This window comes from Podarcis raffonei, chromosome 9, assembly GCF_027172205.1.
Source record: "Podarcis raffonei isolate rPodRaf1 chromosome 9, rPodRaf1.pri, whole genome shotgun sequence".
Classification (NCBI taxonomy): Eukaryota; Metazoa; Chordata; class Lepidosauria; order Squamata; family Lacertidae; genus Podarcis; species Podarcis raffonei.
In genome coordinates, this window is record NC_070610.1 from 2,623,929 (window position 1) to 2,643,105 (window position 19,177).

The following is a 19,177-nucleotide window of genomic DNA, read 5'->3' on the forward strand; positions in this document are numbered from 1 at the left end:
CTCAGTGGTTTGCACCACAGCGTCACCCATGTCCCTCAGATGTCACTAATGAGTACCAAATGCAATATTTAGTTTATTATCATTAGTATAAGATTTCTCCCAAAGTGCATTAGCGTAGCTGGCAAACTTGGAAATTCTTTTTAAAAACACTTTAAAAACTGGACTCATCCAGATACTTTAATAACCCTCCTCTGCTCAGAAGACAAAACCATTAAGGACCACTATCTTATGCCAAACACAAATATGAATTTTTAACAGACTGCAGCCCATGGTTGATATGGTTTTCCTACTTTATACCGTATCTCTAAAGTGATTTTAAACAGCATTACAGTCTTCTTCTTTTTTCTGACATAACATGCAAATTTTCAGAGACTTTTTAATTTCAGTATTTGATATTTGTTAGTATGCTAAATTTAAGACCCGTTTACACAACATGTTTTTCTCCATAAGAACAGTGGAGTGTGCCCATGCATGTAGGAAAAATGTAGCCACCATATCACAGATAAGTCTTTAGCTAAGATTCCTGCATTGCAGGGGTTGGACTAGATGACCCATGGGGTCCCTTCCAACTTTACAACTTATGATTCCAAGTCACCTTCTGTAATAAAAAACACCTCATGATTGCAGAAATAGCTGCTGATCCATTAGCTCCTATATTTATTTTCCACACCCAAGTGTACAGCCCCCCCCCAAAGTATTAATAATTGAGACTGAGGGGAGAAATGCATTTTGTTAGGTAGCCCAACATTTCCCAGTCTTCTAAGGCAATCTACCGATGAAACATTAACTTGTTTATACTTGAACATTTCCGTGTGTGTTGTAGAACTGAAAATAACAGAAGCCTCACGCTAAATCAGACTGAGACCTTGCGGCTCTCATGTTCTTCATTCTCTTCTCCACCCGTCCCGACCCAAATACTTACACAAAAGTAAATATATGCTAGCATCCCCCCCCCCAATTTCATATTCAGAATCTGTTGCAAAATAAATTCCTTTGGCTCTTCAGGGGATGAAGGTTTCCTTGGCCTCCATCTTGGGAGCCTGCCGTGTTGTGCTATGTGTCCAAACAAGCAGCGGACATTAGAAGAGACTCTAGAGAATATTAGCTGTGGTGGAGACCTGGCAGATAAAGGATCATAGGCCAACAGAAGCACTGCAGAAAAGTATGTTGGAGCTAGGTGAAAGCACGAAACCACAATAAATACAGATTGTGGCTAAGAATATGAGCTATGAACAGGCCAGTTTCAGACCACAAACTCGCTAGATTACTTTAAGCCACCCACTCTCAGCCCCCGTTTGAGGATTATAATAGTGTCCTGTCTTACCGAAGCCTTGCACGGGATTACGAAGGCTTAAAATGTTTTGCATTATTCATATATCCTGCCTCTCTCAATGTGGCTTACAAAACACAATACAGGAGCGGAAGAGAACATGGCACCCATATGGGGTGGGATCAGGATTGTTCAGAGAGAACTTCCTCTCCTTATCTTTGTTCCTCCCTGGTGATACACCTGGCAGTAGCTCCCTCCCAACTCTTCTTAGGCAACAGCTGAGCAGTTGGATCTCGCTCAGCTTGATGAAGTAGCCTTCCAATGCTGGCAGATAGCAGGTCTTAAAAGTGATTATTATTAGTATTTACATTTGGAGTGTCCTTTACTCTACATTGCCCCTCACTTATTCCACAGGTGGTTTTAGGGCACATCAAGGCAGCAATGGCATATCAGTGAGCTCTAATAGGAAAGCAATGAACTAACACTTAAGGGGCGAAAATGCGTATGTCCTAAGAGGTCCATGATTAAACTTAAGCATGAACTCCAATCCACACCTTCCAAGATTTCAGAACTGTAGATTAAAATGTGCCAGATAATTTCACTACTATTTACCTCTAAGATTAATATTTCTAGAAAGATTGGTACAATTTTGTCCTCATCACACACTTATTTGTTGGTGCTTCCAATATGGACTGGGACTATTATGTTTGCCCACTTATGGATTACAGGAATAAATAGAGCCAGAGATCCAATAATTGAAACCAGAAGGAACGTCCATAAGAACACACGATCAAGCACCTGAGCTATAAATTTCCAGTCTTCAACAACCTAGAGAGAGAAGAAAGAAAATCAGTACCTTTTCTGAAATACACTCCAGAATATTTGTATACACACTACAACTAAAGAGTAATAATAATGGCACAAACCCTACTGTCTCTCTTATCGGGCCAGATGCAAAATAACTTATTGTGGCTCCCTTTATATCATAATGAAATGGGTGTTCCTAAGAAATAGCCACATATGATTTAAAATGGGGCAGGGAGCCTATTTGTTGCACCACAAAGGCATAACATTTTAAATAAGGATTTCTGCATTATCTCTGAAAGTGTCCATTTTCACCTTTGAAATTATTCTCATGCAAAAGTTGCCTTGTTACTTCTATTAGAGATCATGGTGCCTGAAAATATGAGATATCTACAGTGCAGGATATATTTGACATGAGCAGGCAAGGATTTTACTTATGATTAACTCCACAACTGCACATGCGGCTGTTCCAGACTGCCAGCCTCAAGAGTTGACTGCAACGTTAACTAATACACACACCTCACGTACTTCGTTCTCCTTGACAATGTGCCTTGTAATATATCGGATAGAATTTAGGGCGGCTTCCAAGGTAATCCGAGATGCCTCAGCACCATCCGCATTGTTGGCATCCCCCTCCTGAGTGAAATACCTGTCGACGTGGCTTCTCATACAAAGCAGTTTTGGAAGTTTGTGAAGGAATATCCTGCGGACCCAAGGTGCCATTGCATCGTGCGTAGACGAGGACCGATGGTGAACGTTAATAGCAAAGACAGTTATTACAATGGATAATGTAACAAATATCATCGTGAATACCAAGTACTCGCCGATAAGAGGTATAACTTTGGAAGATGACGGTATGATTTCTTCAATGACAAGCAGAAAGACCGTTAAGGAAACCAGAACTGATGTGCACAAAGAAATTTTCTCACCTTCATAAGACGGAAGGTAAAAGACAAGGACGGTTAAGAAGGACAACCCTATGCAGGGAATAATAAGGAACAGTGTATAAAAGAGAGGCAAGCGTCTAATTATAAATGAGTAGGTAATAAATGGATACCAGCAACACCCATCAGTTCTGTTCCCTCTGATTCCTGTTGCCATTACTATTTCCCATTCTCCATTATCAAAGAAATCTCTCTTGTCTACTTCATCATCCACTAGAATTATGTCAACTTGTGAGCCATCATACGTCCAGGATCCAAACTTCATGGAGCAGTTCTGGCGGTCAAATGGAAAGTAAGTGACATCTATGGTGCAGGAGCTTTTGTAATTTGCTGGAGGAGTCCAAGCAATTGTGCCATCGTGTTTCACTACTGTTTTTGTAGATGTTCCTTCAAAACGACCATCTGCACTGAAAAAATATTCAATGAAAAGTTATTTAAAAATGTAACACGCTGAAGTTATTTTCCTCAAACATTTTCCTTGGTTATTTTCAGATGTTTATGTGACGCTCTTAAGAGTGTCACCCAGTACAGAATGAGGTCAAAATAAATGTTTTTTTGTATTTTGTTTGAAAACAACAAACAATGCACACTAACAATCCAGCAAGACTATCGTTACCTTGAAGCCGTTGCTCTTGTGCTGGGAAGAGAACTGACGGGAAAGGCAGACGAAATACCCTTTGATGTGGGCAAATGGGGAATGGAGACAGGGAGTCACCCAAAACTCTAGCTCAAGAACCCATACACATTCAGAGACTGCAAAGAAGGAATGGTTCTTATATTTGGTTTGAAATCAACAAGCAAGGCATTTGCTGTATTAAAAGTGGTCTGCTAAATGGGCTTTCTGCAAGCTAAAGATTTGTTTGAAGAACGATTTCACCCATTCATTCTTTCTTTGTAATATATTTAATTGATTTATACCAAGTTATGCTGAAGGTTATGGCTGTCAAGATCCATAATAAAGGTCTTTTATTCTTTCCTGCAAATTCATGTAAGAGTTAGTTCTAGGACTCTAAGCGGCCTGATCAGTCCTGAGACTACTTTCGAGGCCCCCATATGCTATGGCTGCTAAGGTCGCACACAAAGCTCTGCAGTTCATATGTGGCAGCATTTCCAGCACACAGAGGAAAGCTGAGCTCCAAAGCTTTCTGAAGACACCTATTTCAAGGAGTGACTCCTTCCTCAGCTGAAACCTGTAGTAAGTGCCTGAGGGCCCCGCTCCTGCCACTCACCACCTGGCCCGGGGCGGGGCCTGACAGGCCTCACAAGGACCCTTGCTGCTACTGCTGTCCAGGAGGACTCGGAGGGGTGCAGAGCTCTTTTTAAAATGTTTTAAAATTTTCTTTTTCCTTTCTGATTTTTTTGTATGTGGGGGTGGGGGGTGGATGTTTGGTTGGGCTTGGGAATTTGTTTGATTTTGATGTATTTGTAATTTTTACAGTTTTTTGTTTGTATTGTTTTACTGTGGTTTGTTTGGGGTTTTTTAAGGGTTTTTTTGTTCTTATGGGGAGGGGTCAGGGCTGCCGGGGAGTGGGTCCCACAGGGGGGGATAAACTGGAACAACTGATCTCAGTGATCATGGGCAGGAGGAGGAGCTACGCTAAGACCAGACCATGTCATTACCGAGGAGGCAGGTTTAGTCGTTGTCTGAGGACTATCCCTACCTCCGGGTCTGGTCCTGACCGGAAGGATACTGGAATCAGCAGGGGAAACCCACATGACCTGAAAGTGTTGCTGTGCAATGCCAGGTCAATGATGAATAAGACCACTGCCATCCACAACCTGATTGTGGATGGAGGATTTGACCTGGCATATGTGACAGAGATCACTCATGGTTGCCAGATTCTTGATCAGCGTCCTATCCCTAAAGAAGAGAAACGGACTCCTGTGCGGCTCGGATAATCTCTTTAAACTATGATCTATGTTTTAGGATGTAATTAGGTGATTTCACCATTGATGTCTTCTACTAATTTATGAGTAGAGGGCGATGTTTATGTTACAAATTTATTGTAATGTATGATGTTGGTCTTTTGTTTTTGTTTTGCTTTGGTTCTTGTCTGTTTTTTGTAAGTCTTGGCGGTTTTAAATTTGGAGGTTTAAGTACATTATGTTGGTATGGGAAACTGTCGTGTGATGGGCCAATGGCCGTAATAAAGATCAATACAATACATATGTGACAGAGACTTGGTTGGATGAAGCAGATGGGCCTGTCCTTGCCGCTGCTTGTCCACCAGGTTTCTCTTACACACACCAACCCAGGTCATGTGGGCGGGGAGGGGGGTTGCAGTGATTTTTAGGAAGTCATTAGTTTGCACCAGGCGTCCTCTTGGGAAGACCCAGTTTTCTGAGTGCATGTTCTGGAAGTTGGGCAATAGGGGCAGTACAGGATTCCTTTGGGTGTACTGACCTCCCCGCTGCGCCAAGGATTCCCTGCCCGAGCTGCTTCAGGTCATGGCAGATGTTCTCCTGGAGACACCTAGCTTGGTTGTCCTAGGGGATTCTAACATCCATGCCGACACGACCTTACAAGGGGCCGCTCGGGACTTTGTGGAAAGCATGGCCTCCATGGGGCTGTCCCTGAAAGAGTCTGGCCCAACCCATAGCCGCGGACATGTCCTGGACCTGGTGTTTACCTCTATGGATGTTGGTGATCTGACACTAAGTAAAAGTGAAACGAAAGAAGTGCCACGGTTAGATCACTTCCTGGTGCAACTGGACTTCTCCGCAACCCTTCCCCTCTGCAGGGAGGTGGGACAGATTCGGATTGTCTGCCCCCACCACTTAATGGAGCCAAATGGTTTCCAGAGAGTGGTAGGGGATGTTTTATCCCAAGTTGATGGCCTTTCAGCTGATTCCCTGGTGGCACGCTGGAATGCGGAGTTATTGATTGTTTGGCTCCGAAGCACCCTCTCCGATTGCATGGAGCCCGGACAGCCCCGTGGTTTTTCACAGATCTGAGCGCAATGAAACAATCGTTGAGATGGCTAGAGCGCCGGTGGCGGATGACCCATTCTGAAGCTGACCAGACACGGGTTAGAGCTCAGTGTCGAGCCTACCAAGTGGCGGTAGCGACGGCGAAGACTTTCTTCACCGCCTCTACTGCATCTGCAGAAAATAGTAGCAGGAGACTTTTTCAGGTGGTTCGCAATTTAACGGAACCACCTTTACCACCGGCGCCTTGTAAAGACCCCAAGATCTGCTGCAACGATTTGCAAAGTTTTTTGCAGATAAAATCACTCATATTCGGAAGGAGCTAGACACCACCGTGAGAGCAGGGCTGGGGCGGGAGAGTGCTACAGCTCTGTCTGGTCAAGTTGCATGGAATCAATTTCAATCCGTTACCCCCGAGGATGTGGACAGGCTGCTTGGACGCGTGAAACCAACCACCTGTCTCCTTGATCCTTGCCCATCCTGGCTAATAAAAGCAAGCCGGGAAGGGCTGGGTGATGGGCTTCGCGGGGTGGTGAATGCTTCTCTCTGTAAGGGAGCCTTCCCAGACCTGCTGAAAGAGGCGGTTATCAAACCGCTTTTAAAAAAACCATCTTTAGATGCGGCCACGATGGCCAATTATCGCCCAGTCTCAAATCTTCCATTCTTGGGCAAGGTGATTGAGCGAATGGTTGCTGAACAACTCCAGGCACGCCTGGAAGAAGCGGACCATTTGGATCCCTTCCAGTCGGGATTCAGGCCTCATCATGGGACTGAAACTGCCTTGGTCGCACTGGTCGATGATCTCCGGCGGGCTAGGGACAAAGGTGAGAGCTGTTTCCTAGTTCTGCTGGATCTCTCAGCAGCTTTTGACACCATTAACCATAACATCCTTCTGGACCGTCTAGAGGGGCTGGGAGCTGGGGGCACTGTTATACGGTGGTTCCGCTCCTTCCTCCTGGGCTGTGTTCAGAAAGTGGTGGGGGGGGATGAGTGTTCAAACCCCTGGGCTCTCACTTGTGGGGTGCCTCAGGGTTCTGTCCTCTTCCCCATGTTTTTCAACATCTACATGCAGCCGCTGGGAGAGATCATCAGGGGGGTTGGGCTGGGTGTTCATCAGTATGTGGATGACACCCAGCTCTACCTCTCTTTCAAATCGGAACCAGTGAAGGAGGTGAAGGTCCTGTGTGAGTGTCTGGAGGCAGTTGGCAGATGGATGGCGGCTAACAGATTGAGGTTGAATCCTGACAAGACCGAAGTACTGTTTTTGGGGGACAGGAGGCGGGCAGACTCCCTGGTCCTGAATGGGGTAACTCTGCCCCTGAAGGACCAGGTGCGCAGCCTGGGAGTCATTTTGGACTCACAGCTGTCCATGGAGGCACAGGTCAATTCTGGTACACAGGCTGAGACCCTACCTGCCTGCGGACTGTCTCGCCAGAGTGGTGCATGCTCTGGTTATCTCTCGCTTGGACTACTGCAATGCGCTCTTTGTGGGGCTACCTTTGAAGGTGACCCAGAAAGTACAACTAATCCAGAATGCGGCAGCTAGACTGGTGACTGGGAGCGGCCGCCGAGACCATATAACACCAGTCTTGAAAGACCTACACTGGCTCCCAATACGTATCCGAGCACAATTCAAAGTGTTGGTGCTTACCTTAAAGACCTAAACGGCCTCGGTCCAGTATACCTGAAGGAGCGTCTCCACCTCCATCGTTCTGCCTGGACGCTGAGGTCCAGCGCCGAGGGCCTTCTGGCGGTTCCCTCATTGCGAGAAGCCAAGTTACAGGGAACCAGGCAGAGGGCCTTCTTGATAGTGGCACCCGCCCTGTGGAACGCCCTCCCACCAGTTGTCAAAGAGAAAAATAACTATCAAACTTTTAGAAGACATCTAAAGGCAGCCCTCTTTAGGGAAGCTTTTAATGTTTAATAGGTTATTGTATTTTAGTGTTTTGTCGGAAGCCACCCAGAGTGGCTGGGGGGACCCAGCCAGATGGGCGGGGTATAAATAATAAATTATTATTATTATTATTATTATTATTATTATTACTACTACTACTACTACTACTACTGTTCTGCTTGCATTTCACTATCTCTTATAACACTCCGCTTTTGCTCTTACAAAATGAATGGCTAAAGGGTCCCTTTTACTTTTTACTTCTTTTATCTAACAAAGACCATGAGGCTGCCATTTAGTGAGATGCAAATCACTCCGGTAGTGTTCTGTGGAATGTCTCTTTCACCACACAGCACACATAACTGAAGAAAATACATCTCTCCAGCAAAAACAATATATTTCATGGTTTGAAACTATTACTCTCATTTGAGAATTCTGCATGAATGCCATGCTATCGTGCCAAATATATCATTTCAGAAAAAAAGATGCTCTCAACTCTAGCAATTTCAAAATACAACTTATTCAAATTATTTCTCTCTTTAATTTTTGGAACTGTAAGAATTGTGTTAAAAAACATTAAATACTTACTTGTCATACAAAACAATATCTGGGATCCATATAGAATCTGAAGGGACACGGATAGATGTTATTCCAGCATAATCTTTAGGGTCCCACTTCAGTTTTACATCAATCCATTCCTACAAAGAGAGTAAAGATAGTATTAATTGATAAACTAATTTGTTTACTTTACAGTGCAATTATATACAGGCCTATTCAGAAATAAGCACCACTGAATTAAATGGGATTTATTCCCAGAATAGTGTGCATAGGATTTCATCACCGCTGTAGCAACCTGGTTATTTGAGTTTACACTGAATAATACACCTCAGTCGCAACCGAACTGTATAGATCAACATCCCTCCCAACATCATGGTTACAGTCCAAACTTTTTCCTAATATACTACTCACCTGCTTCAACCAAACATTTGTTGTCATCAGTTGATTTTTCTCATCCTATTGAGAGAAAAAAGCATTTCGTATGAATGACAGCACACTTCTCTCACTTCCAGACAGCGGTCAATTAACATATGGCATATATTCTACAGCTCTCACCAGGGCAGGCTCCAGGCTGACACCTGAATTTCCCAAAATGCCCCAGACTAACGCTATGTTGTGGTTGCTCTGGGGCACTGGAGGAACTTTAATCTATTTATTATTGGCTGGAAAGTTTTTCTTTCCTTTTCAAAAACTTTTTTTAATTTTTCAACACAAGAGTATGGAAAGTCATCAGAGAAATACTTACATAATAATGGTAAGTACAATTCTACACAGGTTTATTAAACTAACATATTATTCAGGACAGGATTTTTTTTTTAGGTGCCGATAAGAAGTCCTGCAGGTCATTGTTTGAAACATAAGATAAAAGTCCCAATTGTTCTACTGGTTCTTACCCTTGCATCACATGACTCACGTCGGCTATCTTTTCAGCAGTTGTGAGGTTCAGTAAGTTTTTATACCACAACTCGAGAGACATATCATTTAAGTTATTCCATTTTTGTGCAAAAGAAAGTCTGGCAGCTACAAGAAATCAAGTTAGCAGTTCCTTTGAAGATAATTGTTTGAGAGAATCATCTCATACAGTGCTATTTTTCTTTTAAAAAAAGAGGTGCCGGAACTCTCCCACTTATGTCTACACACAGAGGCCTCAGATACATGACAGAATAAGCAAGCTCCTCTTAAACCAGGGCTGGATTGTGACCATGCCTCTCCCTTGCTGCACAGGCTCCTGCACAACCTCTCCTCTCCTGCGCAGCTCAAAGAAGCCATACTATTGCTTGACATGTCTTCCAAACCCAGGCTTACCAAGCGGTAAGTCAGAAATAACCTGAGAATGAATGCTGGTTTATTTATAGCTTACAACTCGTTGTTTATTTGAAACAAATAAACCACTGACTGGATTTAGACAACACAAGAAGGCATAGTATGGCTTGTATGAGCTACGAGAGGACACAATAAGCAAAAGGCATATTCATGATTAAACTATGCTTTAAAGCAAACTCTGGTTTTTTATAACATGCAAACCAGGCCTGTGTGAACAGATAGCATATGAATGCATGGTTCCTTCCTCCTATCCTCTCAACAGCAAGTGACCAATAACACACGTACAACTTTTGCAACCCCAACACCCTGTGTGGCGTTATGGCATCCTCTTTATGAGGAGAGGCTCTGTGAAAAAGCCGGGGATGCTGTTCGGACGATGTGCTTCTGACAAGCAACTATTTTACGCCACCATGCCTATTTAAAGAGCAAACACCAGAGGTTTCCAACGTACCACATCCACCAACTGTGAAATTGCAAGGCCAAACTTCACTTTGATTGTGTCGTTCAGACGCTCTACTGGGCGAACCCATCTTTCATAATCTTCAAATAAGTATTTAAACAGACGGTCTTCACTTTTAGCAATAAAGGAAGGTTCAGACATACCTGTACAGATGGAAAAGAGGTAACACAAACATTACAATTCTCCTTTGTATACAGATGGCAACCATTTTGCACGCGCTTGATTGGCACGTGACCGCAGACGTGTGCGCCATTTTTGGCCCTGGAAAGGGATGGAATGGGGTAGGCTTACACCCGCTCCACTGACACACACAATGACATGGAACACAACCCGTGTAAACGGGGAATTGCCTGTATAGGAGGAAAGAAGCAACAATTTATGCTTTTTCAAATTTGACTTATGACTTAATACAAGTAAGGTAAAAATGGGCATGATAGTCATGTCAGTTTGCATTTCTTGGTGCAGAAAGTATTGATCTAATGTGTAGAGATCTTTCCTATTCAAATTCATTCAATAGGTTTCTGGAAGCTTCTCTGTGTGAAAGTAGCTTCATGATGTTTGGGTTATACCTTCAGAGAAGCTAAGTACAGCTGATGTAAACTGGTTCTCTTATCTCTTTCTGTTAAGGTCATGCTGATATAGGCCAGAAGGAGCATGGGTCTTTCTTACTTTCTATCTCTCTTCCTTCTGGTGTGGTGCTCTGTACATAGCATGCTTAGCCTTATGGTTTAGTCTTGTTATAAGTTTTTGTAGGTGCTGCAACTGGATTGTTTATGGAATGTACCAATCCTGAATGTATTGGATTTGTGACCATTATGCTCATCTGCCTTCAGTAGCAGTAAAGCTCTGCTGGGTGAAATACAATTGCCACTAGTCTATTTTTTGGGAACTCTGCATTGTGTTTAAGTTTTTCCTTCTCCAGAGAAGGCGCAACAATTCAGTGGATGAGAAGGGCAAGTACAGGCAATCTCCCATTTATGTGGGAGCTCCGTAAGAAGGGTATTTACAGATTGGGAAGTGTATTGCATTTGTGGCCATAGATTATGACCCCACATACCCTGTTAACCATCCTGTGGGCTGTTTCATTCTCCTCCATGTAAATCACACTGCAAGGAAAAGTAACACTTCGCTAACTATAGTTTGGAGGTGTGGGTTGACACCACCCGGTTTGCATGGACATTCGCTCTCTCTTTCGGTTTTGGACGTAGCTATGGTCAGCCTTATGGAGGCAGTAGCATTTTTGCTAACCACAGTTGGCACCAAAGAAAAATTGGCAACCATAGATAGAAGTGGACTTGATACAGCTGACTTTGATTAATGCTGTCAGCGCTGCCCAAGGTCCCAGCTCACACAAGACCAACGCTGCTTCTTGCTCAAGTTTAAAAGTCTTTATTGAAGTTCAGTCTCATTTCCAGACGTGCAGCGCGCAACGCTACATCTATCCGTCAGACCGTAGAAGTCCCATCTGAATCTCCGCCCCCCTGACACCAGCTTAAGATTCTAGCTTTACTCCACCTTTTCCTCTGTTCCTTCTTTCTCTGGGTCCTTCTGCTAGTCGGAGTCTCTGCCCTCCGAGATTCTTCTGACGCTGATTCTCCCGACTCCTCCCCCCCCCTCTTTCGGGCTTTAGGACCTGGCTCCCAATCCGGGTTTTCTGCTGTCCCGCGCTCCTCCACATTTGAACTTGGCGCGCGCGCGCAGCCTCCCACTTTCCTTCTGACCGTTACACTTGTGTCACTGCTCCCCCTTTCGGGGAGGCTAGCTGGACCTGGCCTTCCCTCCTTCTCCCCACTCCCCGATGGAGGAGAAGATGGTCCTGACTCACGTGACTCTTCCCCCCCACTGTGCTCTGGTGGGGAAACTGGCCCTACTCCTCCGCTACTCCTTTGGGACTCCCCTCTGGTTCCTTGTTTATGGATCGTCCCCTCTGGGATTCGCCTCGCCCTTACCATAGGCGCCCTCTCCTGGGAATCTTCTGATTCGCTGGAGAAGCTCATGGAATCTCTCGGTCCACTGTCATATTCCCCTACGCTCCCCTCTGATTCCTCTCCTCCGCTCTCTATCTGCTCTCTCCCCTGCTCTTCTGCTCCTGAGCCTCTGACAAATGCTAACATTGGTTCAAGTGTAATGCGGACCAGTTACCCCTGTAACTAACAGCTGTTCTGTCATGAAAATATTTTACTCTCACTTCAACCATTTCAATTTCACACATTATCAATTTTTGTCTAAGATACTCCATAGTCTGTACTATACACCATTTATTGAAATACACCTGGAAAAACTGAGAGAAAACAGAGAAATCCACGCTATTGTTTGTATAGTTGTACCTTGGATCCCAAACGCCTTGGTACTCGGACGTATTATCTCCCGAAAGCTGCAAACCCAGAAGTGAGTGTTCTGGTTTGCGAACGTTCTTTGGAACCCGAATATCTGATGTGGCTTCTGATTGGCTGCAGGAGCTTTGGTTTCTGAACGTTTTCGAAGTCGAATGGACTTCCGGAACGGATTCCGTTCAACTTTCAAGGTAACACTGTATATAAATCTGGCAGTTTCCATGAAATATTAGCTTCCTCACCACTGCCACCACCCCGGCTGAAAAATCACGTTATGCAACCTGGAGCAATTTGAGAAAGCCAACAGCAGTAGTAGATGCAGAAAATGTGAGTGCTGACACCATAATATTCTGCTAAATTTGGCTCATATCCTAAATTTACCACAACGGCAGTGTTCAAAAAGCTATAAAACTTTGATGCTGAAAACAGAATTTATAGGTAAACATCAGCAGACGCTACATCAGATGCCAAGGAGATAAAGAATTACACAACTTTTAGAAGACATCTGAATGCAGCCCTAGATTGGGATTTTTTTTATGCTGATGTTTTATTGTGTTTCTATATGCATTAGTTCTTCAAGCCCCTTCGCCACAATCAGCCCTGAGTGCTCACTGGAAGGACAGATCGTGAAGCTGAGGCTCCAGTACTTTGGCCACCTCATGAGAAGAGAAGACTCCCTGGAGAAGACCCTGATGTTGGGAAAGATGGAGGGCACAAGGAGAAGGGGGCGACAGAGGACGAGATGGTTGGATAGTGTTTTCGAGGTTACCAGCATGAGTTTGACCGAACTGCGGGAGGTAGTGGAGGACAGAGGTGCCTGGCGTGCTCTGGTCCATGGGGTCATGAAGAGTCGGACACGACTAAATGACTAAACAACAACAACATATGCATTAGAGGCCTTCCAGAGTAGCTGGGGTGGCCCAACCAGATGGGCAGGGTATAAATGATAAAACAACAACAACAACATCTTGCAAGCTTGGCAATGAACCAGTGGGAAATATAAGTTGTACTTGGTTGTTACAAGGAATGCAATTGGGTTGTATATATATTTTTATATATTTTTTAATTAAAAAATCTTATCAATTTCTCTCTCTCTCTCTCTCTCTCTCTCTCTCTCTCTCACACACACACACACACACACACACACAAAATCTTAACATATTTTAACATAAAATGTAAATTGTTTCTCCGGTGACTTCCCCTCCTCCCTTTCCATGGTTTCCATATTTACCCTGACACGCTGCATCTTTCATCCATAGTCCTCCTATATTATTCAATACGCTGGTGGCTGTTACAGCTTTCCTTCCCCTCTGTGCAGTGGCAATCGCAGATTAAGAGCTTAACAGAGCAGAGAAATGTTCCCTTCTGAATTATTTGGAAAGCAGTTGGCATTTTGTAGACATTAATGTAAGGACAATTATTCAAGTTGTGGCCTTGCAAGCTGTCTGGCAATAGCAATAAGGCTGCGGTCGGCTGTCATACAGGCAAGCTTTAGAAAGGTCCCCTTGTGAATTTCACCAGCCATCTGTTAAGAGGTGCTGAAATCATGCCTAAATTTTAGTAAACGCACTGATCCAGTGCATGCTGACTCAGATGTATTCACAGGGAATTCATAGGGAATTCAGTGCATGGGATTAAACCCCAAAATGACATACATACATATATACATACATACATATGAACATTTTTATACCAAGCTGGTGAGTTTTAATCAGTGCGCCCAGAAGGCAATTGTTATGGGGGCAAAGAGGTCAAAGGAGACAATATGAAAAAAGAAAGAAGGATGCAAAGTAAGATGGCTGTAAGGTATATCTATTATAGCCACACATAGTTTGTCTATTTTGTGAAGTTTATGAATGCAAATTGACATTTTATGTAAATGTATATGCAAATTAGGGACAGCCTTCAGGCTCCTAGAGAGTTGCAAAATCAAGTCTCCAATGCAGCAAGGCCTGTGTGCAGGTACATAATCTGTTATAGCTGCACTGTACTGTAAACAACTATTTTCCAGTGCCAGCTACGCAGAATTGTATTGCCAGCTCCACTGGCTTTCACAGTGATTATTGCCAACATATCCATATTAGCATTCTCATTTGGGGAGTTACATAAGCACTCCTCTTGCTCTAATTTCTCTGTAGCCTACTGGAAAATTTGCATTATTAGAAGTAGAGCATGAGAGCATCAAAGGAAAACCACAGGAGAAAAGCATTCATATTTGAAACTAGCAGCTGCATCTCCTTTCTCAAAAACATTTAATACTCTTGCTTGAGGATAAACATCTGTAGAGAACCATAATCACTTATGGTTTAATCAAACAGTTTGCAAACCGCATTTCAGAGCCAGTTATATATGAAGCAGTTCTGCAGTACTGCAACAAGGATTATGTGCACATTACTTTTTAATCTTAACTGGCACACACACCAATCCGATGCCAGTTTAAAGCAATTCCTTACAAATGGAATTTCCAGCAGAGTTCTCTGTGATGTTCTAGTACAGTGGTACCTTGGTTCTCAAACACCTTGGTACTCAAACAACTTGGAACCCAAACACTGCAAACCCAGAAGTTAGTGTTTTGCGGACTTTTTTTGGAAGCCGAACGTGCTCCGTTTTGAGTGTTACGCTTCCGATTTGAGTGCCACACTTCTGTTTTGAGGTCTGTTTTTGCTATTTTGTGTTTTTGCGGCTTTTTTGTTTTGTTTTTGTGACTGTGTAGAACCCAGTTCAGCTACTGATTGATTGTGTGACTACAGTACATTGTTTATTGCTTTCATTTTATGGATCAATGGTCTCATAAAAGACCATGTTAAATTCATGCTAAATTGCTGTTTTAGGGGTTGTTTTTAAAAGTCTGGAACAGATTAATCCATTTTGCATTACTTTCTATGGGATAGCACGCCTTGGTTTTGGAACTGACTTGACTGGATTAAGTTTGAGAACCAATGTACAACGGTATGTTCTACTGAGTTCATCTGGGCTTATGCTGAGATTGCAACCTCATTTCAACAGCCTTCCTGTCCCCAAATGTGATAAATCACTTTTAGAGTGGAAAACAACATGCAAACTAGTTCATTATCCAATGCACTGTGGGACTGAGTTTGACAATACCTATGCCTGAGGTTGTACTCATGGTTAACAGGGATTGGAGCCTAAATCCAGTAATCAAGCCATAGGACCTCAGCACCTCTCAGCTCCACGAGAAGCAGAAAACTCCCACCTGTTGCCTCATAGCTACAGAATTAGGTTGAAATCCTATAGACAGGTATTCATGAGAAAGTCCCATCTGCTGGTCTTAACACCCAAGAGGGTCAAGTCTTTATGGAAAGGTGTGTTTTGTCAAATATTAAGTCATTTAGGGCGGCTTCATTTTGGACCAATGGAAGTTTCTAGGTTCTCTTCAAGAGCAGCCCATATAAAGCACACTAGTAAATTTCAGATTGGATTACTGCAGAGTGTGAAATATAGTGGCCAGGTCCTCTCTATCTCTATCAAAGGGGGGGGGGCATTACTGGCCAAGTAGACAAAGCTTGAAATGGGCCCGCCCAGCCTCTGACAATGATGAATCCAGAAGCAACCCCAATCTACGGACCTGCTCCTTCCAGGGGAGTAAAACCATCCAGAACAGGCAGTCTCCCCACTTCCTAGACTCAAGAGCCTGGAAGGCGGAGCACCCCGTCTTTTCAGGATTCAGCTTCCGTTACTGGTGCACATCCAGCCCATCTCCATCTCCAAGCACCAGTCTAGCTCAACTGTCTCTCCCGATTCATATGGAACAGAAGGACAAAGGCAAACAACCAGATTTATACTATTGTTGTAACTGATGTCATGAAACAGAAGTTTGACTAGAAGCATCACTGCATTTCTTCCATTGCAATATTCAGTCTCCCATCTTTGCATTTTTTAAAATTAAAATGTTAAAATGCTCAACTTGATGTTCTCAATATTTTTCTTCTTCACATCACACCAAGCATTAAAACTGAACAAAAGTTTTGAGACAGTATTTTCGTACCACCTCACACAGAAAGGAAGCTTAAATACTGCATTTCCGCAATTTAGCTATTATGACTCAAAATGCATACTTCATTTTTCTTTTTATTTATTAAATGCCTTTCCCATCTACTTGGCAAGAATACCTGGCAGTTCAAATACATTCAATAAAACAAAATTTTTACCAAGCTGGAGTCTACAGGATTCTATAGCCAGTCTTTCCACTGTAATCCTAATGCTTTCAGTTTTTGTGTACATTTTTGTTTTGCTTTATTGTGCATTTCTAAACTAACTTCTGTTCTACTTATTTCTGGAAGGTTAGTTATTTAAAGATCCATTCTGTGTACCTCCTGAAGAAGATTCCCATGTCCCACATAAATGTATAGGAAGCAGCATCAGAACAGTAGCAGCAAAATAGGAATAAGGAAGCAAGAAAATATGTCAAATCTACCATTATGATTGTGTAAGATAGGCAAAAAGCAATATGCTTATAAGAACAAATTTGCTTGATTGTGTTTAACAAGTTAAAGGAAGGGACATAAATATGTACGAGAGCAGAGAATGTTCAATATATAAACATACATTAATAAAATAGGTAAGAGGGATTATGTATGAATAAAAACCAGAATGAAGTGTAGTCATAGCATCATCAGTTTTTTCTGCAGAACAGAATTGCAAATCTGCTTCCACATTGTCTCCCTAGGATTACAATGCCAATGTTCAAAGCCCTCAATTGTCCTTCAAATAAGCCTTAAATCATCAGAAATCTCTCCAAAGCAAGGAAACATTCAGCATATAACATGTCACAAGCCTGTATCCACTTAAATGCCTGCAGGATTCTCATCCCCAACCAAAACAACCACCTTCCACTATTAGTTTTAAATTCCAGTATCCAGCATCATCCCTTTGTAAAGACAAAAAACAGACTTCTGCATCTTTTCTGGACAGCCCACTGTAAAAGTTAGCCTAGAAAAGTCAGATTGACAAGTCTTTGCAGGGCAACTGCCCTGCCCAAAATGGGGGTGGGGGCAGTTATGGATAGGGAAAAGTCAAATGTTGTTGTTTAGTCGTTTAGTTGTGTCCGACTCTTTGTGACCCCCTGGACCAGAGCACGCCAGGCGCTCCTGTCTTCCACTGCCTCCCGCAGTTTGGTCAGACTCATGTTTGTATCTTCAAGAACACTATCCAACCATCATGTCCTCTGTCGTCCCCTTCTCCTTGTGCCCTCCATCTTTCCCAACATCAAGGTCTTTTCCAGGGAGTCTTCTCTTCTCATGAGGTGGCCAAAGTATTAGAGCCTCACCTTCAGGATCTGTCCTTCCAGTGAGCACTCAGGGCTGATTTCCTTCCGAATGGAGAGGTTTGATCTTCTTGCAGTCCATGGGACTCTCAAGAGTCTCCTCCAGCACCTTAATTCAAAAGCATCAATTCTTCGGCGATCAGCCTTCTTTATGGTCCAGCTCTCACTTCCATACATCACTACTGGGAAAACCAGGGCTTTAACTATACGGACCTTTGTCAAATACTCCCCTGCTAAAATCCTACTTTATCATAATTCTGAGCAAAATGACCCATGAGAATTGCTTGAATTATATGAAACTGTACAAAATGCTCTTCCTTCACTCTCACAAGTTAGCAACCAATTTATGGCAGTTATGTGCATATTGACCCAGAAGCCTTTTAAAAATATAATTGGACCAACAAAGATCTCTGCATTTTTGTCATAATTCCAAGGGATATGAATGCTGCCAACCCATTGCTTACTCTAGCCACTTACTTGGGAGCAAGAGCATTTGAACTCAACGCGGTTTTCTTCTGAGTAGACATATAGAGCAATGCCCTTACCTGGGATTCAATCCTTTGGAAAGCCAGGATGGCTTCCTTCCCAGTGGACAAATATAGGGTGAGGCTATTCAGCCCCGATTACGGTGCCCACTTGTTCCAGTACCATCCCGCAAAACAGAAACACGCATTTACATAAAAGTTACTTTTTCCGTTTTTAGCATTACCACGGGCTCTGAAGTCACCCCCCCCCCGCGAGGGCACGACTGGGCACCACTATTTCCCGGGGGGGAGAGAACAGTCTGCACCCAAGAGCCCCGTGTCCGGTGGCACCTGGGAGGCGGAAGGGATTCCCCGGTCCCGCCCGCCCGCCCGCCCGGTGGATGGATCGCTCTGCGAGGAAGATCATCGGCCACTGAGCAAAGCCCGTGCCGCCCCAGTCCTCCTGCATCCCGGCCAGCCTCCCTCCGCGGCCCCGCCGGGGCCCCGCTTACCCCGGGAAGGCGCTCCGCCCGCGCCGCCCGGCCCCGCCAGCAGCTGCAGGAGCAGCAGCAGGAGGCTTCTCCGCACGGAGCCCGCCATGCCTCGGCCAGGACGGAGCAGCGGCGGGCGAGGAGGAGCAGCAGCAGGAGGAGGAGGAGGCGCCGCCCCGAGTGGCCGCGGCGCGCTGCGCAAAGACCTCCTGCAAGAATCGCCCGTGTGACCCCCAAACAAGCACAGTTAGCACACGCACACACACACACAAAATAAGTACTTGCGCGTTTCTTTCTCTTCTTCTTAGGTATTTTTATTGGGTTTGACACCCCGAAAGTTGTTGAGCTTTTTAAGGAACATCCCTCCCCCCCCCAAAAAAACCCGATTCTTAAATTGACTTCTCCAAACCGCTCCCCAGAAATCCCT

General features: G+C 44.0%; 1 protein-coding gene across 4 annotated transcripts; it reads right to left on the reverse strand.

Annotated features, from left to right (window-relative positions):
* Positions 1–1,866: 1,866 nt before the first annotated feature.
* Positions 1,867–18,879, reverse strand: CHRNA5 (cholinergic receptor nicotinic alpha 5 subunit). 4 transcript variants are annotated; one of them, XM_053402698.1, is made up of 6 exons: positions 18,772–18,879; positions 10,170–10,321; positions 8,807–8,851; positions 8,426–8,535; positions 2,724–3,425; positions 1,867–2,098 (listed from the first exon to the last, which is right to left on the reverse strand). In XM_053402698.1, the coding sequence occupies exons 1-6, from the start codon at positions 18,857–18,859 to the stop codon at positions 2,074–2,076; spliced, it is 1,122 nt and encodes a 373-aa protein (XP_053258673.1). In that variant the 5' UTR covers positions 18,860–18,879; the 3' UTR covers positions 1,867–2,073. The 4 variants fall into 4 exon arrangements, with proteins under 4 accessions (XP_053258673.1, XP_053258671.1, XP_053258672.1 ...); XM_053402696.1 differs by having other exon boundaries at positions 2,594–3,425; XM_053402697.1 differs by lacking the exon at positions 18,772–18,879 and adding an exon at positions 18,341–18,512 and having other exon boundaries at positions 2,594–3,425.
* Between the last annotated feature and the right edge of the window lie 298 nt (positions 18,880–19,177).